At 44.1% G+C, this 23,590-nt stretch overlaps 1 protein-coding gene across 3 annotated transcripts in view; it reads right to left on the bottom strand.

Moving 5' to 3' along the window:
• Positions 1 to 4,787: 4,787 nt before the first annotated feature.
• The window catches only part of LOC146871825 (ATP-dependent chromatin remodeler CHD8-like), a 3,469,548-nt gene continuing 3,450,745 nt past the window's right edge, over positions 4,788 to 23,590 (bottom strand). For all 3 annotated transcript variants that reach the window (XM_085651762.1, XM_085651758.1, XM_085651757.1), the window contains one exon: positions 4,788 to 6,803. In XM_085651762.1, the coding sequence (XP_085507888.1) occupies positions 6,219 to 6,803 (585 nt within the window). In that variant the 3' untranslated portion in view covers positions 4,788 to 6,218. The remainder of the gene's footprint in view (positions 6,804 to 23,590) is intronic.

The following is a 23,590-nucleotide window of genomic DNA, read 5'->3' as shown; positions in this document are numbered from 1 at the left end:
GTTAAAATCCCCCACCAATAGGAAGTCCTGGTTTTCTTGTATATAAGGTGCTAAGGCCTCTATAAGCGTGACAGAGAAATTCCCACTTGGGCCTGGTGGACGATATACCAAAGCTCCCTTCCTCTGTTCTCTGGGTGATGAAATAATTTTAAAAATTAATACTTCCATCACTGGTGTACAAATTTCATCAAGGATGGTAATGTTTAGTTCCTCCTTATGAACAATTGCCACTCCTCCACCTATTTTCTTAGGACGGTCCAACCTGACTATTTTATACCCCACCGGGATGCCCAAGGTAATAGCTGGGACTGAGTGTGGCTTAAGCCATGTTTCTGTTAGGAAACAGATATCTGGTTTTTCAGTGGATATAAGGTCCCACACATGGGTGGCATGCTTCGCTAATGAGCGAATATTACAGAGCAAATTTTTACTCCCCTGGGGAAAACAGTCTGTTTTATGAATCACCGGGGCAGTTCTTTGCACCTTAGAGTGTAAATCATCTGGTTCGTCCAATTGGTTACATTCCTCTCCAAAATGTGTATGGCATACCTGACAAGTGAATGGGCCTTCTAAAATACGTTCTATAGCAGCAGCATTACATATCTCCGGAAGATGCTTACTCATATATCTCAGTACCTGGGAGCTGTAGGTTCTCCGGTGACCGAGCATAGTCTCTGGCCTATATACGTATTCCTCCATAGCCCCCTGGCCCTGGCCTCGTCTGGTCGCGGACGGGCGCAGACGGGCCAGTCTTTGGCTCGTCTTAGGCGCAGGAGTAGGCGCCAAGCTGCGCGCACACGCTGCGCGCTAGGGACGACGAGAGGCTAAGTAGCCCTCGAAGAATTGGAAGCTAGAGCGCTAACCGCTCACCTTCCTGTGTGGGCCTGTCACTATCCCGCCCTCCTCTCCCGTGATTGGCTGATGGATCGGCCCGGGCGAGTAAGATCTTTTCAAACTTTAACTACGTCTGATCCCTCAATGCGTGCTTGTATGTAGTTTTGGAACAGCGTGACACTAAATGTCTAACAACAGAGGGTCCCTACAACACCAATTTACAATTTAAAAGTTACAGTTTAAAAGGTAAAATTATTTTTGTTTTAAAAACGTTTCCTTGTATCAAAATAAGATATACATCAGGCATTCAATTAATTCCGCTGCAGAACTGGCGTCAAGCGGGGTCGGGACTAGCTGCCACCTATGCCCTTACCGCAGCTTCAGTTTAAGTTGGTTGGAGGTGGCTGTCCTGATTCCAGAACTGTTTGAACTATCTTTCTAGCCCATGGATTTCTGAAGATATCAACTTTTAAAGTAACAATTGAGACAGTAACCATAAGGCCAAGTCGAAATATGTCAGTCACTTTAGTGGGTGCCTTGACCACAGAAAACTGTCAACTCAGAGATTTGACAAAGTAAATTAAGTTAAAAATGGATGGCTAACACATAGGAGCAACAGAAACATTAGGAGTTAGGATTGTATTTTGGCTGAAGATACTAACACCTGTTTATTTTTGTTGTTGATTTTAGTTTAAAATGTTCTATTTCATAATCAGTGAAAGAGTAACTTTCTTCTTTAAAGGTAAAGCACCACTGAACATTTAAGTTACTTAGAGTTATTTACTATATACAACAATGCAGCAGAACTACTAACCCCTACTATCTCGGAGAACAAACATCAATTGCATACCTCCCTACCCAGAGAGAGTAAAGAGTCCCAAGTGACAAACGTGTTATCTTTTTGGAGTGCATTAGTATTGTGGCTCTGGGACCACTGGTACATAACACTACCACAGGCTACTGCACAGTGACCACCTATCAGTGCCTAGACAAAAACGAAGCCAAGAAATAAACGGTGCAGGGAACACCACCAAGCAATATGTTGAACCCCACACAACACTAAGCAATTAAATAGAAATGAAACCCACTAATCTGCTGCATGAAGCATAGCTATTAAGAACTAGAACACAATATATATGCCACACAAACCAATCAGTCTCCCAGCAGAATAAAATATACTCATACAGAAACTTGCACTTTTTTCATTATCTTTTTTATTAGAGGGATTTCAAGAATATTTATTACAAAAAAACACCTGACTTTTCACATATCTCTCTTCCCAGCCCCAAGCACGTGAAAGAAAATATCCAAAACAGAAGCTTGACTCCTTTCAGACTTCCTCCAATAACAGTCATATTCAAACGCCTCCACCCACATAATTTCATGGACTGAAAACCTGCCATTAACCCCCCACCCCCCCAAAAATAACCCTTGCCTGCAAAGTGCAGACAGTATTACTACACAGTACATAATACATATTTATATAAATATAACCTTCCCGACCCAGTGGAATCTTTGACGATGAGGGGGAAAAGAGGTCAGTTTAGTAGAGGTCACAAGAGAAAAGTGAAGGGGACCAACACAAAAGCCAGGAAAGGTGTCCAAGTGGAGGGAAAAAGGGTATATATGATGGGAAATCCTGTCTGGGTGAGGGGAAGAGGTGTTGTCTCAGACAATTTACAACCTGCAATCCAAGAGTATACCTCTCCTCTTACTCATCCAGTGTAAATCACAAAATATTTAGTTCATTGTTAAGTGGCATCATTTTGAGGACACAGTTTGGGTGGTTGGGAGGAACAATAGGAGCTCTTTTGTTTTTGAGTCTCGAGGCGACCAACACAGAAAAGTAAAACAAGGGTGTATTATTAGGTTTTGGAATGTGGAGATGGGGCCGGCGTGGTGGAAATAATTTGTTAAATCTGATCAGAGCAGCAAAATTAAACAAGCAAGAGATTGTCTGAAGAGCACAATCATTCAACTGCAGGCAATAGTTTGAACAGCTATTCTTCAGTTCTGATACTTTTTTGGGGAAAGGAAAGTTTTCTCAATCAACAAAGCAGATGGGAATTCTGTTATTTTTAGAGTGGGACGGTACTGCTGCAGATGTGGTCACTACACTGAGAGTTCAACTCAGCTCACCAGAGCCAGTGGGGTGAAATCATCCAGGATGCAGTGGTACAGAAATGTCTTTAATGCCTAGGTAAATACCTATGTTATTTACATTTTGCTTGAAATATTTAAGACAGACAACACACTAAGAGGCCACTTTTTAAGCAAACTACTTTAAGGAGGGTGTAAGTCAAGTTACCGCCAAGAAAAGCTTTATAGAAGTTCAGAGAATCACATGGGATCACATTAAGGTAAGAACACCTTCTAAACCAATAGGGGAGCCAATTCAAGATCATGGTTGTATGTTGGATAATGAGATGGACAAGGATTCCAATAATTTAAATGCCAGCAAGTTTAATAAAATGATGTCCTTCCACTAGAAGTCATAGATGCCAGCTATAGACCGACAACATGATCTCAGAGAGGCTCAAAAGCTCTCTACCAGCCAGATGGGAGGAGTTACAATTAATGATCACAGACTGCTACCCATTAGAAACATGCAAAGTGGAACTCAAGGCTGATGAACAAAGATAGAATTACAGATGTAGCGCGTCTTACAAACAAGCACAGAGGGCAAAGCTCTGATTCACATTACCATAACACAGGAGTTGTACTACGTGAAATGGTCAGACACTAGGAAGGAAAAGCAAATTCCCCAAAACAGGAAGAGATACTTTGACCAAACTCAAGGAAGCTATTGCAAAAGGGTCATCACAGCTTTGCAATGTGTTGCAAAAACCCTGTTTTTCCTTAAGGCCCCCTTAGGCTTGTCGATGTGTGTACCCACTTTTAGTAATGGAAATATGTTTGCATTTGGCAGAAAGTGGCAATTTTGTCCCTCTTAATCCTGTTAGACTGGCAATGATCATGAGTTTAATGTTAATGCCCACCCTGTACAAGATCCACCACTTCAAGGAAAAAAATGTTGGACCCTAGCAAGAACATCTCATTTCAAGGAAGAAGAGGGATTCTAATAAAAACAAATCAAGACTTTGGGTGGGATTTTTCTGACATTCTTAGAGAAAGTGGTGCCATCAGACATTTCAGAGCCAGCAAACATCACTCTAATAGTCTGAATTAACCATGATTGCTCCAGTCTGTGGTCTAGATTAATGCTTAATTTGAAGCTACTTTTCCAATATAAACGTTGTGCAGTTATGTTCATGTAAAGATTTTGAATTATAAAAAAAAAACTCTGCTCATCAACCAGACATCTATGCTCTGTACGGATTTGGGTCTCATTTTCCTAACATGGGTAGGCAATCTCACTATAAGTACATTAGCCTGACAGGGCTCTCAATTCTTAACGATAGAGAACATTGCAGGAAAGGCTTTAATTAATCTTATAAAGATTGAATTAAAGCATTGCTGAACCAGTTTTGCATTAAATTTCGAAAGTGGACCAACATTACAATGTCTCCATCAACAGATTTAACAATTGTAATCATTAGGGAAAATGGAGAAATCTGACCTAATCAAAGAAGGTATTGTGGGCACCCCAGATTCTAGTGGTTCTCTTAATCAACAGTCATCCAAAACATGCTTTATTTGGAATAGGGTGTGACTCAATTTCTGTGGCAGGCTAACTCTTCTTGTTCTTCACTTCAAATTACCCCTACATTAACTGAGGGATCTTGATATTGAAGGAAGTCTCACATACAGCTCTACCATAACCCATGTGGAGCAAAGGTAAAAATGTAACATCTAGGTCTAGAACTAGAAAAAGGCAGGCATGAACCTAATTTACCTTCTTCTGCCTCCAATCATCTTATCCTCCCCACCAAAAAAAGAAAACCACCACATTAAACCATGCCTTGGAGGCTTGAAGAATGAGAACAACTGAATGATAGCTCATAAAACCAATTTCTTGGCTTCTCTTTATTCATGGAAAATCTTCAGTTGTAAGTTGTAATCTGTATCCTGGCTTCTTTTTTACAGCCTTCAGAATTTCGTGTAGAGAACATATTTTAAAGCAAGACAGTTTCCACCATTTTGAGAAACACATGACCACAACTCTGTTCCTAGTAGCTGGAATTCAAGAGTGAATATTAGTGAGAGACAGGTCAAAGCTAACATAATCCAGACAGGTTTAAAACACAGTGGTCTAATGAAAATTAGAATAAAATGATTTAACTTGCTGAGTGAGCAAGTCTTAGTTGGAAGATAAGAGGAGCGGATATGCGAGATAATTCTAGTCTTCACATACTGTCAGAGGGAGTGGAAGGAATGGAAAGTGATCCCTAGAAGTGTGAGGCATCTGCTTTTTAACAAAGCCCTGACATACCTACAAACAAATGTTTGTCTCCAAGCTGGCTAAAACAAGAAGTGTAGTCATTCTAACAGTTCCTGCAACAAATCTCAAACAAGTTAACATACAAGAAAATTTACATCGTTATTACCTGAACCATTATTATAAAGGACAGATTTAGCCAGTCCTGGTTTTAGATTTACTTAAGGGGGGAAAAGCTATAGAACCATTATCAAAATGTCTTTGGCTAGGGTAAAAAGCCAGGATGATGAGGGATAGCTCTTGTGATAAGGGACCAGTTGGAAGCCATGTTTTTACAAGAGATAGTGAAGTGGTTATATGCTTCCATTATAGCAGGAATGTGAAGATCTAAAAAAGCATCCATCTGGATTAGCCTTACTTCGTATTAACTGGCACTGTTTGGATCTCCCATGTATAAAATCATCCTCCATTTTCTCCAATTAGCTTGAAAGGTAATAATACAAACAAAAGGGTAAGTAGAGGTAAGGGTTTCATAACCATCCATCTGAACTCCTGCAGGTTAGCTATTTATTGACCCTGTATGTCACAAAATAGTTGAACTAAAAATCAGTGATCGATCTGTAATCACTAACGTTAGAGACAACATGTTGGAGTAAAGGACAGCAAAAAGGAACCTAGAAAGGAACAGGTAGTTATGTGGTAGTATCTGACCGGAACTTAGGTCTTCAAACACTCTGTGGATATCTTGTGTTTTGGGGTTGTAAGAGATTGATGTTGCAAGAGGGAGGACTCAGAGTATCCCCACTCTAGGATCTCCATCCTGAAGCCACTGAAGGAATTCCCCTCTTCTCTGTCTTTGTGACCACAGAAAAAGGTTTTCTTTTATAGTTATCCTCCATTTTCTTATGGGCCAATGGAAATTGTCTTTAGCCCACTAAGGAAGAAGTTTCAGGATCTCAGCATCATAATAAAAAAAGGAAACTGGGGAACAACCTCCCCTTCTTTTTGTCCGCCCAGCCACATTTGCACAGCACATAATTTTGTCTCAGTTCTCATCATTGTCACTAGAATCAGAGTTTGCTGGCATCATTGGATCATCGATGAGGGAGAAGTCTCTCTCTGAGCTATTATAACCCTGAGACAAGTCATCCACTTCTCCATCCTCCACCTTCTCTGCTTCCATCCCTCGTCTCCGCAGGTCACCTGCTGGCGAATGGTGGAGGTGGGGTTGGTGGTACGCTAAGCTGCTGAGTCCTGCTGGGTGTAGAAGCCCCAGATCTGCTGAGTCCAGGTGCCCAGTGGCCCCACTTGCTCCACCATACTGCATGAAAGGAAGACCTGAGCTGCTGCTCCCAGTGTGGTGCTGGTGGTCCGGTCTTCTGCTCATGACGGGTACAGGCATCAGGCCACGATTCTGAAAGTCACGCAGGGAAGCGTTGCCAGGCCCAACTAAAAGACAATCAATAGCTCCACTGCCTGTACTGCTCATGCTAACTGCACTTCCTCCTCTTTGCATCAGTGCCACCATTTTGGCTAAATCGTGGCGTGGCCGTTTGCTCCTTTTTTTGCCATCCTCTTTCACCTTTGGTCCTGGGTGGAGGCGGTCAAATATAGCCTCAGGGAGATGGCCCTGTATCAAAGGAATAATAAATACAAATATTTAAAATGTAAAAAAGACATTCACTCCACATCAAGGATGCAAGTTTTACTATAACAGTAATGACTTACAGAAAGGGGGCTTGGTACACTATTCGTCTCCTAGAAATTAATCCAACACTACCATCAGCAGCTTTTCAACCAGTCTCCAAGGCAAGCATTGTTGGGTAATAACAATGTACTCGTCAAATCTGCTTCAAAAAGCTTTCAACTATAAACCTGTTACAGAAAGGAAACCGGTTACTTACCATTAACAAATGTTTTCAGATTCAGTCTCTTTTACATTTAGAGCTGTATATTATTCTGCTGTCTGGCGGCGGTTGGGTAAGCAAATTATTTCAAAGATTTTTCTTTTGGTGCCGCTAACTCACTATGTTAGCAATAAGCCAACAATGCCCCAATTCATATCTTCTGCTTTAGATCCATATATTTCTTTTTAAAACACTACCATCCTCCTTTACCTAGGGAGACAGGAGTATCACACATTAATCTAGACGAGCTGCAAAAGAAAAAAGTTTTTACCTGCAACAATTTGTTTGCAGCCTGCATTTGTTGTTGAACCTCCTGTCTGACCTTTGTGATGTGAAGCCATGGGTGGTGGCAAAGCAGGATGCTTGTATTTACACTGCAAGAAGCAGCATCCATGGTGTCCAATGCCAGATATTTACGATGGAAATTCTCTTTCCATTTGCAACTAGATCCTCACCCCTCTTTCTGTATGTCTCAGGGAGGTGCTGCTCTAGTGCCTCTAGCTCCTACCAGTGAATTGTTGGACAGCAGACTGATCGAACAGGAGATTTTCCAGTGTGGTTGCACCAACTGCTGCACATTAACATGTGTACTTGTAAAGTGCACGTTCACCCAAGGGTATCTTAGTGCTGAATAACAGATGTTTATTGTTACCCAACTCAACAGTACTCATTTTATCGACCTCAGAAGGATAAAAAGGCTAAGTGGACCTGCTGGGATTTGAAGCTTTGACCATGAGGTTGAACACAGGCCCTCACAGTGGATGCATTAGTCCACTAAGCCAACAGACCCGTCCACACGTTTGCCTATAGCGTTTAGGCACGTATTCTCCTTATCTGTGGGGGCATCTCCCTTTTCCTCGGCAGAGGCCTTCTTCCTTTCAGAGGGTAGTGTATGGTTCTAAACCAAGGAAATGTCCGGTTCAGGGCAATGGGAAGAGATCCACAAATGGAGTAGATGGCCCCCGTCACCTTGTGGCTTCCGCAATTGACTATCAGGGTAGCGAAGGTGAGCAGTCACAGGCTTCTAAGAATGTTAGAGTAGGATGCTAAAGCTCAGCATGTAACAATCAAACAATTGACAAAATAAGGGACAGTTTCTTACCTATAATCTTGGATCTTCATAGAAAATCTTCTTAAGTGTAGACGTTCGCCTTTCTTCAAGAAGGCCTGAAGAAACACTTAAAGAACATAATATGCAGCCTAGTAAACAGGCTACAGTGGTGAAATTCTGATGATTGTACTTAGAAAAGGGTCAAAGTACCCATATAAAGGTATAATTTGAGGTAAATGTTTTACAAAACAGCTTAAATGTCTTTCACAAAATCTTTTCTGTAAAAGTAAGAGATGAAGGATAGGAGAACAGAGTAGTCCCAAAGGCTTCTAGTATGTACATTTAAAACAGTGACTGTACCTTTAAGGACCCAGAGACCACCAGTATCCCATCATGCTCAGCAGGTGCCAGTTGCCTCAGTCGTTTTAGAAGAGAAGTGTCAGTGATGGGTAAGTCCAATTATTCCCTCTGCTATGTTCACCAGGGAGGAGGGAGGGTTGCTGATGACTTCAATGGAGAATTCTCCATGAGAGAATCGGGATTACAGGTAAGAAACCATACCTTCTCTATTTGGGAGGGGGGGGGGGATCTCCAATGATAGTCATAAGCATTTGAATAGCAAATCCATCCCTACTAATCACGGTGGAAAGAACAGAGAAGACAGGACTGGATTAAGCAAATACATTTCTGAGAGAGGCTTGTCCTACTTGAGCATCTGCTGTAGAATCCAAGTTCAAACAATAGTGTTTGATGAATGTGTGAACATATCTCCATGTAGCTGCTTTACAAATCTCGGCAATGGAGACATTTCTGATCAAAGCGGCTGTAGCTGCTTTGCCCCTAGTAGAATGGGCCTTAGGTCTAGCTGACAAAGTCTTGTTGGCTTTTTGGTAACAAAGTATGCAGGATACTATCCAGCGAGAGATGGATTGTTTGGAAGTGGCTAAACCTGTATGGACCGGGCCATAATTGACAAAATGTTGGTCCAATCTGCGTATTTTTCGTGTCTTATCCAGATAAAACTGCAAAACCTACCTTACATCTTGGGCAAGGGTACCTGAGGGCCGCACCCATGCCAGCAATGCGAGGTTTGGGGTGATAAAAGGTATGAGCAGGGGGACGCAAAGAAGTGCATGGTGTGGACAACAAACCGAGCCTTCACGTGAATTCTGTTGCTCTATTCTCATTAACCAAGAATTAAAGTCAAAGCATTAACTTCTAATGTTAAAGGTAAGAGGGAAAGAAATACTCATCTGGTGACTGAATTGCAAAATGTGACACTAGAAAACCTAGAAATTGTGTGATCCTAGACAATTGGTTAATTTCACTTTGCCTCCTATTTCTTCATTACCACACGAGAGCCCCTTAAAATATACGAGTTGAAGGTGTGTGCTGTACAAAACCTTCTCTTGTGTTTTATTTAATAAACTATAATGTTGTTACAATTATATTACAACCAAAACTACACACAAGCTGCACCTGACAAATGACTTGCCTTTTAGTTCACTAACGGCGGAGAGGATGTAGTTTGACGGCTAGAACGGTCACCCTTGAATCGGGGGAACCGGGTTCGAGTCTCCGCAGGGAAACATCCTGTGATTCTTAACAAATCACTTAATCTCCCCTAACAAAGTGAATGTGTCCATTTGCAATGCAACTGGTGCTCATGTACAGCGCTCTGATAACTTCGGATCAAGTTTGTGCTAAACAAAACTCTGACAAAAACAAAAAAAGCCTTATTTTCAGAGTGGGGGCGGCATGAATGTTTCCATGATCATGTTTGCATGTTAATAAAATACACTTTTTGTACTTTACAGAGAGTGTAAAATGTTTTTACATGTTTAGTGCAAGTTATATTTAAAACTAAAGGTGTTCCTAAAGGTAAGTTGTCTAGGACACCTTCTTTACCGTTACTTTACTTAATTAAAGTATGCCTGTTTTTTTCATAGCTTTCTGAATATTCCTGCTCTGCCTGTTCACCATGGGGGTGCAATTAAAGGTCAGGAGGGCCGCATGCACCCCCGGGCCATACTTTTAGTATCCCTGATCTAGGGAATGAAGAGTTATTTTAGCGGGGTTTCAAGGTTCTGAAAGAAGGTTGGGAATTAAATTGTCTGATTCACATAAAAATCCAAAATAATCTTGGGAAGGCATTTCGGGTGAGTTCTCATAACTACCTTCAACTTACTTATAAATGTATAAGGTTCATTAGAGCATAATGCTTGGATTTCACTAACCCTACAAGCTGAAGTGATCGCTAGGAGGAATGTGATTTTCCATAAGAGATGCTGCAGCGATGCCTTATGAATGGGTTTGCAAAGATCCTGCATGAGACCTGAAAGGACTATGTTGAGCTCCCATGGAGGAGAAGAACACCTGATGGGAGGGAAAACCTTTTTAAACCTTTCAAAATAATACTCGATTACTGGGATTTTGAGAAGAAAAAAAATGGTTTGTGAAGGACATTTTCTGAAGGCAGTAAGAGCTGCCACGTGAAATTTTATGGAAGAGAATTGTGAGAAAGTGCCATCTTTCTTGCATGGTATGCCCCCACTAATTGCTGAATGTACTTTGACTGAGTGTGCCCTGGACTCCTGCCAACCAGGTGCCCAGGGCCTATGTTCCTTCCCTAAAACAAACCAAACCCAAATTGGCAAACCCTGGCCACATGTCAGCCCCTGGTAAATGGTACCCTAGGTACCCAGGGCCTTGTGACCAGGGAAGGCCTCTAAGGGATGCAGCACTCCTTGTGCCACCCTTAGAGGCCCTGTACCCTTACACACACACACTGCCTTTGCAGGCTGAGTGTTTGGGTGCAAGACAAAAACAAAGTCGACATGACACACATCCCTGTGTGCCATGCCCATCACCTACACTGCCATGGCATACATCAGCCACCCCTCTAGCTGGGTGCCTTATGCCAATGGTGTGGGAGCAGGAGCCCTGTGCCCCTACAGTGCCCAGGTCCATTCCTGAGCACTGTGAGTGCAGTGCTGCCATTTAAGAGTACATGGTGCTGAGAGCTCGTCAAACACGAGCTCCACAGCACCATAATGGCAACACTAAAGACTGAGAAGTTTGGTATCAGACTTCTCAGCACATTAAACCCACACTGATGCCAATGTGGGATTTAATGTACCCAGCACCCCAGAGGGCATCTTAGAGGTGCCCCCTTAAACCTAACCTACAATCCACGTCTGCTCTGAGGCTGCCTAGGCTGCCACCCAGCAGACATGTTGCTGGACACCTGGGTAGGAGAGCCCCTGCTCTCCTGGGCCTGCAACAATGCACATCCTGGGAGAGGTGCTAAATCTCCTCCCCCAGGATGGGCAGGGGGAAGCTTCAAAGGCTTGCCGCCTCTGTGAGCTTCCCCAGGCCACTGCAACCCCCCACTCTGGCGGGAAGCTTTGGCCGGAAACCCCAAATAAGGACAGGGGATGTGCCAGCCTGCCAACCCCACCAATCAGGCGGGGGAGGCGAGGTGAAGCACATCTCCGGGCTCTCGCCATCTTGAAGATGGGGAGCCCTACCCTATCAGGACTAGGCTACTGCCCCCCTCCCACAGGAGAGAGGCAGGATAGGGGTGTACCCACCCCAGGACAGGGACCCATTGGTCCCTGCCCTTCACCTACCTGTAACGCCCCTAAATCTAGAATTTAGGGGCACCCTGAACCTTCCTTCCCCAGATTCCAGATTCAAAACTACAAAGAAGAGCAAGAAGAAAGAAGACCTGCCCTGCAGCTGCTAAAAAGAGGAAGACACCAACTGCTTTGGCCCCAGCCCTACCGGCCTGTCGACCCTCGAACCTGCTCCTGCTCCAACCCGGCATCTCTTGTGGCCAGCAACCTCACCAACCCCGGAGGACCTGGCTACCTTTTGGCTCTAAGTCCCTGGGACTCCCATGAGTAGAGGCTCTACTCAAAACCTACCTCTAATCCCTGGCAGCAGCCCAGAACCGCGAACCCAGCACACTCTGCACCAGCCAAGCCTGGCCAGTGCCGGAGTGAACAAAGACCCCGAGGACGACCCCATGGCGACTGTGACCCCGATTCCGGCACCCAAGGACCTCCCTCGACACTCCTGAAGAAGCCTGCAGCCTCAGAACAAGGTGCCCCCCCTACCGCGATCAACAGAGGGTAAGATTTCCCGACACCAAAAGGCACCCCTGCACGCGGCACCCCGCGGCCCCCTGTGCCCAATCCCGGGGTACCTACCTATCCTCCAACTACCCAACTTACCTCTCGAAGTGGTGGTGGCACCTGAAGAGTCCTCGTCCCCGAGCTTGCAGTCTTTTTCTAAACCGGAGATTTCCCATTGAAATCAATTGAGCGCCCGAAGGCTCAAAAGCACTCTGCACCCAGCCGCCCGACTGGCAGTGAAAACTCTACACCTACCTACTTCCCCACTTGCCCTGAGTAAGTGACCAGGAGCCCAGCTCCCACAGCCGCGTGGCTTGCCAGTCAGCAGCCACCAACTAAGGCCCCCCTATCCCTCATAGGATAACATTGGGCCTAACTCTCTCTGCACCTGGTCACCCTTGGGCCGCTGGGGGTGAACAAACTGTACCTACCTGACCCTGGGGGACCCCTGAGTCTATGCCCAGAACCTCAACTCTGCCAGTCGAGTACTTACCCGTAAGCCGATAACTCGATTTTCCTCATAGGGTAACATTGACTGGCTTTTAAGTGTGGACTTTTCAAATCATAAAATATTCACCAAAAATCAGCCGAGTAACGAAAACGAAATTACTCACCTGCTCTTAGGTGAGCTCCCAGTGCTGGATCTTGGTGCCCAGCCCTGACTCTGAAAATTACTTACAACTGTACTTACCCTTAACTGAATTTTCTTCCAGAGGAAATCATTGACTGTTTTTCTGTGAAATTTCTTCTAAGTGTCGATTTCTGCAATTTCTAAATATTCTTCAAAAATCGTATAATATCTGAAAACGTAATTACTTACCTGTTTTGGATAAAGGTCCCAGTACTGAGTCTAGGCACCCAGTACTGGATTACAAAAGTAACGAGAACATACTGTACCTGCAACTTGAATTTTCTTCCATGGGGAATCATTGACTGTTTTTGAATATTTTGTGTCAACTTTTAAAATAGCTAAATATTGTTTAAAAATCATTACATTAATTAAGTCGACTTTCATCACTTGATTCTGAGTACTGACCCAGGACTGAATCTAGGATCCAGTCCTGGAATTCCAAAAGTAATCTAAAAAGTAAAACTTGAATTTTCCATTGAGCTCAATGCATTGTTGTGTTTAAAATAGAGTTGCCTATTGCAACCACTTGTAACTGTTTACAAAAGTCAATTGCATATTGCAAAAGTATCTATATGAAACATCTCATTCTGAGAAAGTATATTTTAAATCCAAGTGTTGGTTCTAAAATAAAACAAGCATATATTTTTTATATATAAACCATTGGCCTAGAGTTCAGTTATTGAGTGTGTGAGACCATTTGCTGACTGAGTGTGTACAACAAATGCTTTACACTGTCCTCTGATACTGCCTTACTGCTTGACCAAGCTACCACTTTAGAGAGTAAGCTTATATCTAACTTTAACCTCTGTCAAACCCTGGGGGACTGTGGACTCTGTACACCCTGTACCTATTAAGGAACAGTATATACAGAGCCACTTTCTCACAAGAATTGCAAGCCAGATTTTGACAAATGAAGGAGGTAGGGAAGAATGACGTCTTCCTGGCAAGATGTAGGGTCTACGTTCTTGGAGAAACACCAAACGCAAAATCTTTTCCACTGGAAGGCATACGCGGAACGGGTTGACGGCCATTAAGCCTCTTTGAGGATGTCCATGCAGTCTTGTGGCAGGTTCAAGTGGCCATACTGCACTAGCTCAGGAGCCATGCTGCCAAATTCAAAGAGGAGAGATTGGGGTGGACCATCTAGCCTCCGAACTTTGTTAGCAGGTCTGGTCTGCATGGCAGCTTGAGATGTGAACGCTGTGACAGGAGAAGGCGGTACGTGAACCACCATTGATGTAGACACTCCAGCGTAATCAGGATGAGTATGGCTTTCAAGTAGGACAGCTTGAGGAGGACTGCCGGATTCAAAGGGATTGGTGGAAAGACAGAGAAATTTGCCAGACCAGTTGATCCACAGGACATTCCCCAGACAGAGTCCCTGGTTGGAAGTACCTTGAGGCGAAGTCTTGGCATTTTTTGTTTTCTGCGATGTCGAATAAGCTGATGTGCAATGAGCACCATAGCTGAAGAGGTCTTGTACAATATCGACGTGAAAGACCCATTCATGGTTTTCTTGCAGAATCCTACTGAGGGCGTCTGCCTGCACATTTTGTACACCCAGGAGGTGAGTTGCAGTGATCCGCATGCTTTTGGCTATGAGCCATTCCCAAATTGCTTGGGCTTTGTGGGATAAAGGTCTGGACCTCGCCCCCCCTGCTTGTTGAGGTAGTATATGGTAGTTGTATTGTCCGTTTGAACAAGCAGGGCCTATGTCTTGAATGACAGGCGAAAAGCTTTAGCGCTAGGTGTACTGACTGGAGCTCGAGGAAATTGATGTGATATGTTATCACCCTTGGAGACCATGTGCCTCGAATCTAGAGATGATCCATGTGGGCTCCCCACCCCAGTAACAATTCATCTGTCACTATGGTTTGGGAGGGAGCGTGTTGGTGGAATGGCATCCCTTGAAGCAGGTCGGTCGAAGAGCATCACCACTTAAAACCTGGCTCATCCAAAACGTATTGCTATAACAGATCCCTGTCCTGATCAGTATCATGTGCAGAACTAACAGTGGTGGGATGCCTATGGGTAGCCATGCGCTCTATAAGTGCTTGTAACATATAACATGTTAGAGATAACTTCGCATGAGGAGAGAGATCTTGTTCTCCCAGTTGCTTGTTGCTTGGTCCCACTGGTCCTCGAAACATCACTGAAGTAGAGGGCTGCCAGGATTATCTGACCATATACACAATCCCATGCATCGTTTTTTCCTAGTTAGACTAAGATTGAGTATTGTCCATCATTTGGTTGCTTGTCCCATAATAAATCCTGTCCCTCAGACACATTTCCGTGCCCATGCGATGGACAAAGTAAACAGAGCACTGTGCACTTTGTTGTTTTGTACATTTTTGTACTGGTTTAAAATGTACTACCTTAAAAAAAGCCTTTTGCTTGCATATGGTGATGGATCACATCTTGCTGCAGCAAAATGTTTGACCGAGCTCAGCGATGCTAGGGTCTGTTTTAACGTGGCGCTTTTTATTATAAATGCACTTAATATACGTAAAAACATAATTGTTCACATGGAGTGCTGAATTCTGGATGATTTGAGGTAATTGTACTATCTTTTTAATTACATTTTATACGTTTTTATGTTATGAACTACTTGCGATGTACTGTATTGAAGTTGACACTTTTGTTAACCAATCGTCTAGGAAGGGCTAGGCGAAGATTAGGTGCCTCTTAAGGTAGGCAGAAATTATTGCCATGCACTTCAAGAAATTCTGGGAGCTGATTTGAGGCCAAATGGAAAAACCTGTTATCGATAGTGGCCCTGCCCCACTGCAAACCTCACGAACTTGCGGAGTTTCTTGGCAATGGGTATATGAAAGTACACGTCTTGGAGGTCTATGGAGCAGAGCCAATCTCCCAGGTGTAGTTGGGGATAGATCTAATTCAATTCAGCATCCGAAACCTCTTTCCCCTAATCCATTTGTTGGCTATTTTCAAGTTGAGAATGGGTCTGAATTCGCTCTTGCCTTGTTTCTTCACCAGAAATGATCTGAAGTAAATGCCTGTACCCAGTTGTTTATGGGTAACAAACTTCACTGCATGCTTCTACAGCAAGATGCTGACTTCTTACCGAAGCATGTGCAGATGTTGATTGGATGTTTTAGGGGGTATGGTCGAGGGAGGACAATTTCCATTTTGAACAATATTCAGAATCCAGGCGTCTTTTGTAGTTTTTTGCCACTCTGCCAGAAAATGAGAGATGCTTCCCACCTACCAGAGTTAGTAGTGAAAGAGGGGGAAGAGAAGATTCATGGCTTGATGCCTGTCATAGGTTTACCCCGTTGGGCAGGCTGTTTTAAGGATCCCCCTCTAGAATGTCTTCACTGCTGCTGCTGGTAAAGTTGTTGCTGTTGTGGCTGCTGGCGGGCCTGGACACCAATGAGGTGTGCTGGTAGGGTCTGGGAGAACGCCTTTGTTCTTTTGGCCTTTCTAGGCAGACCGCCTTAAGAGTCTCCACCTCAGACTTCATGCAAGTCATCTTGTCAGCTGTGTGGCTGCCACAGAGGGTAGAACCTGAAAAAGGAAGAGCGTCTCAAATATAACAGGTGTGGGGACTGACATCTGTATATTACGTTTTTCTGCACCTCTCACCAGAACCTCCTGGAAGGTGGTGAATTCATCCATCGGAGTGATGCAAGGAGGCGGAGAATCCGGCAATGTCAGCAAATACTGCCCTGCAGAAGAAGATGAGGACATTGTGTTTCTTGACCGATGACTGGAGGTGGTACTTTTCCTAGTTTGTGACCTGGATCTGTGGCCTCGATGGCGAGACTGCCGAGAAGACGATGAACACCTGGAATGGTGCCTTTGATGGTATGACTGATGGTGCATTCTGGAGCGCTATCTAGATGGTGGCAGTTGTACAGGATGCAGAATTGGTGCTGAAGGAGAAGGCGCAATTGGTGGTGTAAGTGGAGGAGGAGGGGAGTCGGGTAGGACTATTGGAAAAGGGTGGGGGGGGGGGTGCCATTGCGTACTCAGAATTCGAAGAATAGATCTGCCTCCTTTTTTTCCTGTCAAGATGAATTTCGATGTCGACTGCGAACTACTCCTCAACTGTGATTTCCTCTGACGCCGAACTGCTCCTCGGCATCAATGGTCTGACCACCTTGATGTCGATACACTTCTCAACGATGATCTTATAGTGCGCGCTGATGGTGTTTATGGTTTAAGTGTTTTTATTAATTTGCAAGACTCAAACAGAACCACGTACACATAGCGATCATCTTATAATGCTGTGGCATAACCACTGTTCTAAGTAGCTTTAGAGCGCAGTCTTAACAGTGTGCGCGTAGCTGCTTAATAACACGGACATGGAAAAACAATTAAGTGAAAAAAGAAAAGAGAAAACTCCCAAGATTCCCCCTCCCCTGCCCGACCGCCCCCCCTCTTCGTGCTCCACGTCCATCCCCGAAGCCTTTCTGAACACCCATCGACCCCCTCAGCAGTCCTCCCCCCGCGCCTCTGTAAGGCGCAACACGATGATGGAGTTTACGTTGATCTACCTTGCTGTCAATTTGTGTCTCTTCCTCAATGTCAAACCAGCCCTGGACAGCAAGTAAGTTGGTGCCGTACCTGGTCTCAATGTCAACCTTCTCGACGCCGACTGGGAAAAATGACATATTTGGTCTGAAACCCTCTTTTTGGACATTCCACGTCGCTCAGAGGCAGATGTATGAGATCTGATCCTCTCTTCCCTCTAAAGGTCTTATCTTGAGACTCTACTGTTCCGCCATGAAGGCACATTTTCTCTCTCTATCTCAGGGGGCAACATGAACATTTCTTGCAGTGTTGGCACTGCTCGGGAACAGAACTAGATGGAAGGCAGTATACAGACGTTGTGAGGGTCTGATTTGGCATTCATTTTCCCACAGGCATGGCACTTGTCAAACAGAGAAGGCATATTAAATTACAAAATGCCTCAATTCTCTGTTAGAAAAGGCCTAAAATATTGAAAGAATGAAGAAAGACATTGAGTGAATCAGATTAAACAAAATTCCACAGGTGAATTTTGAAGCAAGAAAGCCTAAAAGGCCGAGCTCAGTACCTCAGGATCCTGTCACCAGGTGCCGGAAAAAGAACTGAGGCAACTGCCACCTGCTGAGAATGATGGGATACTGTTGGTCTGGGTCTTTAAGGCACAGTTACTGTTTTAACCTCGCATAATAGCCTATGGGGCTATACTGTCCTACGATCCTTCATTTCTTAGTTTTACAGAAAAAGATTTGTGAAAAAAGATTGGAGCTGTTTTGTGGAAAATTTACCTCAAATATACCTTTACATGGCTACTACGACCCTTTTCTAAGTACAATCTGAAGAAATTCACCACTTTAGTTTAATTTAGGTGTGTGCTGTTGATATCAGTGTTTAAGTGTGTGTAGTCAATTAATGTTTATTAGTTGATTTAATTAATACTTTTTTAATTGATTATTAATTATGTTAATTTTGGAGGGAAAAAAATAAAAAATGTTGAAGTGTTTTGTTATTGGTGTTGTGTTATAGGGAAGGAAACATAATAAATACATTTATGTATTAATTATTTGTTTGTAAATATTTTCTAGTTTAAAAGATTTTTTTTTAAATGTATTTATCATTTTATAATATATATTTTTAGTTTTTTTTATATATAATATATAACATTTTTCTTTTTATATATTTAATATATGATTTTTCATTTCTATATGTTGTTTATTTCGATAATTTTTAATGTTTTTTTATTTTTGTTTTAACTGTTTAGAGTGTGATTAGTAATTTTTGTCTCTTTGCTAACCAACACTTTCCCTAATGTTGTACTCACTGGGGTGGGAATAGTTATTTTAACCCCTACGCTACCCAATACTTTCACAACTTTTGCACTCTTTGGAATGGGAATAGTAATTTTATCCCCTCCGCTAACCAACACTTTCCCTATTAGTCTTCTCATTGGAGTGGGAATAGTAATTTTTACCCCTCCGCTATCCAACACTTTCCCTACTGTTGCACTCACTGGAGTTGGAATAGTAAATTTTATTATTTTGCTATCCAACACTTTCCCTACTGTTGCACTGACTGTATTGGAAAACATAAGTTTAAATATAATAGTTCATTGTTTTAATTTATTATAGATTTTTTTTTTATATTTTAAATTCTGATATATTTATTTTTGTATAATTTTAACGTTTTGAAATAAATGAAAGATAGTTTAATTACTTTAAAGTAAATATATGTATACAGTATTATGTTTGTGTGTTAATCTTTTTTTTATTCAGTTCGTTATGTTTTGTTGAAATGTATATTAAATTAATTTATTTTGTAAAAATTGAAATTAATATTTTAGATAATACTTTATTTATATATTTAAATCGATATTTTTTACATCAATATTTTTGTACTTACCTGTTTAGATATCGATATTTTTGTAGTCTACATTTCCCCCCCCCCCACCCCGATATTTCGAACATCGAAATTTATGTCATCGATAATCTATCAGTGAACCCTTTTGAATATTGCCTCTGTAAGAAACTGGCTCTATATATACTACACCAAAATTAAGTATAGATTGTATAGAGTCCACGTGACCCCAGAGGTAGGCAGAGGTAAAGTTAGATCGAACCTTACTCTCTAATTGTGGTAGCTTGGTCGAGCAGTAAGGCAGTATCAGAGGAGTATTAAGCATTTGATATATACACTCAGTCAGCAAATGAATTCACACACTCAAGAACTGAACTCTAGGCCAGTTGTGTTTGTATAAACATATATACTGTTGTTTTATTTATAGAACCAAGCAAGCCTGGCACAGGTAAGCATTAAAAACTTTTCATGTAATAAGTTACTGGATATAGAACAGTTTGAAAATGCAATAGCAATTGTACTTTGTTTGATTTACAGGGGATGCAGTAGGATGCAACACTTAGCAAATACAGTACATTGAAATGAATAGGCTTTTTAAGTAAATTACAGGTAAGTTACTTTTTACGTTACTTTTCTAAATCAGTGTTGGATACCTAGATTCAGGACTGGGACATTTCAAGGAAAAAGCTAAGTAATTACGTTTTGGTTATTCGCATGATTTTTAAAGAATATTTTTACATTATGAAACTCCACACTTAGAAACTTTTTGGAAGAAAATTGTCAATCTTATCCTAAGGAGGAAAAACAAGTTAAAGGTTCACATGTAAGTAATCGACTGTGAGAGTTAAGGTCCTGGGGTTAGACTCAGGGGTCCTCCAGGGTCAGTGATGCACTGTTGTTGCATCCTCAGCGGCACTAGGGCGGCCGGGTGCAGAGTGATGAGGCCCAATGTTATCCAACGGGGGATAGGGGGCCTCCGGTTGGTGGCTGCTGGCAAGCAGGCCACTGGGTCGTGGGAGCAAAGGTCCTAGGGTTAAGGTCAGGGCAAATGGTGAAACAAAGTAGCACAAAAGGTGCACCCTCAGCGGCACTGAGGCGGCAGGGTGCAGAGTGCTGTTTCGACGTCGGACACCCTGTTGTTTTCTAAGGAGAACCTCCGGTTTGCAAAAGCACTGCAGTCAGGGAGATGCAGGACTTCTGGGTGCGACCACCGCTTGGAGAGGTAAGTTGGGAAGTTAAGGGTTGGTTAGGCGCCGTCGGTTTGGACACACAAGGCCGTGAGGCGTCAGGTGCAGGGGTGCTTTTTGAGGTCACATCTTCTTACCAGCTAATGGTCGCGGTGAGGGGGGCCTTCTGGATTTAGGCTGCAGGCGTTGGCTGGAGGCAGGTCAGGGGTCGCCTGAACTCCGGTCAGGATCACTGGGGTGACCTCCTCGTGGTGTTTTTCCACTCGAGCTTGGGTTCGGCAGGTGCAGAGTGGGCTGGATTTGCGGTCTCTGGCTGTTGACAGAAGCTGCAGTTTGAACAAATCCGGTGTTCACGGGAGATGCAGTCTTTAGAAGTGAAGGAAGGCAGGTCCTCCGGGTTTCTTGAGGTTGTTAGCTGCAGGACACACCGGATTTCGCAGGAGCAGGTTCGAGGGGGGAGACAGGCCTGTAGGGCTGCAGCCAAGTCAGTGGGCGTCGTCCTCTTGTTAGCTCGGCACAGCTTTTCAGTCCTTCTTCTTATCTTCTTTTTTTGTTTCTTGTCTGGATCTGAGGAAACAAGGTTCAGGGTGTCCCCTAAATACTAGATTACAGGTAGGTAAAGGCCAGGGACCAATGGGTCCCTTCCCTGGGGTGGGTACACCCCCTATTCTGCTGCTCTTCAATGGGAGGGAGGCAGGTGCTTTCCCTGGTTGGCTGGGTCCCCCCCATCCTCAAGATGGCGGGGACTCGAGGTTGTGCTTCACCTCGCCTCCCCCCATCTGAGGGGTGGAGTTGGCAGAGGTGGACACACATCTCTTCCTCACTTGTTTTTCCCGCCGGGTCTCCCGCCCAAAGTGGGGGGTAGAACCAGTGGAGACCAGTTGCTGGAAACAGCAATTGGTCTGGAGAGGCTCACAAAGGCGGCATGCCTTTGAAGCTTCTCCTTCGTGAACCCTGCCCATCCTGGGGGAAGAGGCTTTCGACCCAGGGGTCCAGAAACATGTCTGATGGTGGCAGCCCAAGCAGCTACTCAGTCGGGTCACTAGAAGTTGGTAGAGTTTCAGGGGGCACCTCTAGGATGCCCTCTGTTGTGCATTTTACATTAAATCCCACACTGGCATCAGTGTGGGTTTAATGTGCCGAAAAAAGTTTGATACCAAACTTCCCAGTCTTCAGTGTAGCCATTATGGTGCGGTGGAGTTCGTAATGACAAACTCCCACCACCATATACTCTTAATGGCAGCACTGCACTTACAATGCCCAAGAACGGACTTGGGCACTGTAGGGGTACACGACTCATGCACATGTACCCTCACCACTGCACCCTGCCAGAGGGGTGACTGATCTATGCCAGGGCAGTGGTTTGTGGGCATGGCACACAGAGATGTGTGCCATGTCGACTCTTCACTTTGTTCTGCACCAACACATGCAGCCTGCAAAGGCAGTGTGTGAGTGTCAGGGTACAGGACCTCTAAGGGTGGCACAATAAGTGCTGCAGCCCTTAGAGGCCTTCTCTGGTAACAGTGCCCTGGGTACCTGTGGTGCCATTTACCAGGGGCTGACATGTGGCCAGAGATGCCAATTGGGTTTTATGCATCAATGCAGTTTTAGTGAAGGAACATAGGCCCTGGGTACCTGATTAGCAGGAGCCCAGGGCACACTCAGTCAAAGAACATCATCAATTCAGCAAAAAGTGGGGGCATACCATGCAAGAAAGAGGGCACTTTCTCACACAACCCCCCTACCCCCCCAACGAAAGATGATGAGACTAACCTTTCCCTAGAGTCTTCATTGTCTAAGGGGATAAACCTGGAAAGTCCATCTGCATTGGCATGAGCAGTCCCAGGTCCGTGTTCCACTTCAAAGTCCACTCCCTGTAGGGAGATGGACCACCTCAACAGTTTAGGATTTTTTCCCTTCATTTGCATTAGCCATCTGAGAGGTCTGTGATCAGTTTGAACTAGGAAGTGAGTGCCAAACAAGTATGGCCTCAACTTCTTCAGGGACCAAACTACAGCAAAGGCCTCCCTCTCAATGGCACTCCAACGCTGCTCCCTGGGGAGAACCCTTCTGCTTATAAAAGCAACAGGTTGGTCTTGGCCTTCATCATTGGTCTGGGATAGAACCGCTCCTATCCCTAGCTCAGAGGCATCAGTCTGCACTATGAACTGCTTGGCATAATCTGGAGCCTTCAGAATTGGTGCTGAGTACATTGCTTCTTTCAGGGTGTCAAAAGCCTTTCGGCATCTAACTGTCCAGTTAACCTTCTTGGGCATTTTCTTGGAGGTCACAATGGACCCATATCCTTTCGCAAACCTCCAGTAGTACCCAGTCAAGCCAAGGAATGCTGTGACCTGAGTCTGGGTGGTTGGAGCTGCACAGTCCAGGATGGCCTGGATCTTGGGCTGTAAGGGCTGTACCTGGCCTCTACCAACAAGGTGGACCAAGTACACCACAATTCCTGCCCTAGCTGGCATTTGGATGCCTTGATAGTTAGTCCTACAAAAGGGGGTGGTGATGGACGGAGCATCAGAAACAATCAAACACTCACACCCAGTCAACAGATCTGGGTTGTATCCATCACCGTTCTTTAGCCCACTCTGCCACCCCAGTTCAGACATGGCCATATGCAAATCAGTCTGACCCTGTGCCTCATAGGAACAGTCCAGCCCGAACTGCCAAGCCATGCCTTCCCTGGACCGGAAACAAGCTTCCTAGGACCGGTTTCTGGCATTTCAGCCGTCTTCAGCCAGGCTTGCTTGAATCCAGTGGCAAAGTGAGCAAGGGACTCACATCTGAGCATACCCTGCCAACTTATGGCGAACAAAGCGGTACAAAAGGGGGTGGTGATGGACGGAGCATCAGAAACAATCAAACACTCACACCCAGTCAACAGATCTGGGTTGTATCCATCACCGTTCTTTAGCCCACTCTGCCACCCCAAATGCCAGAAAAACCCGTCCTAGGAAGCTTGTTTCCGGTCCAGGGAAGACATGGCTTGGCAGTTCGGGCTGGACTGTTCCAATGAGGCACAGGGTCAGACTGATTTGCATATGGCCATTCCTGAACTGGGGTGGCAGAGTGGGCTAAAGAACGGTGATGGATTAAACCCAGATCAGTTGACTGGGGGTGAGTGCTTGCAATGTTCAACACTCCG

This window comes from Triturus cristatus, chromosome 1_1 (assembly GCF_964204655.1).
Source record: "Triturus cristatus chromosome 1_1, aTriCri1.1, whole genome shotgun sequence".
NCBI classification, from domain to species: domain Eukaryota; kingdom Metazoa; phylum Chordata; class Amphibia; order Caudata; family Salamandridae; genus Triturus; species Triturus cristatus.
The sequence above is the reverse complement of the archived record's forward strand: the minus strand, read 5'-3'. Positions and strand labels throughout refer to the sequence as shown.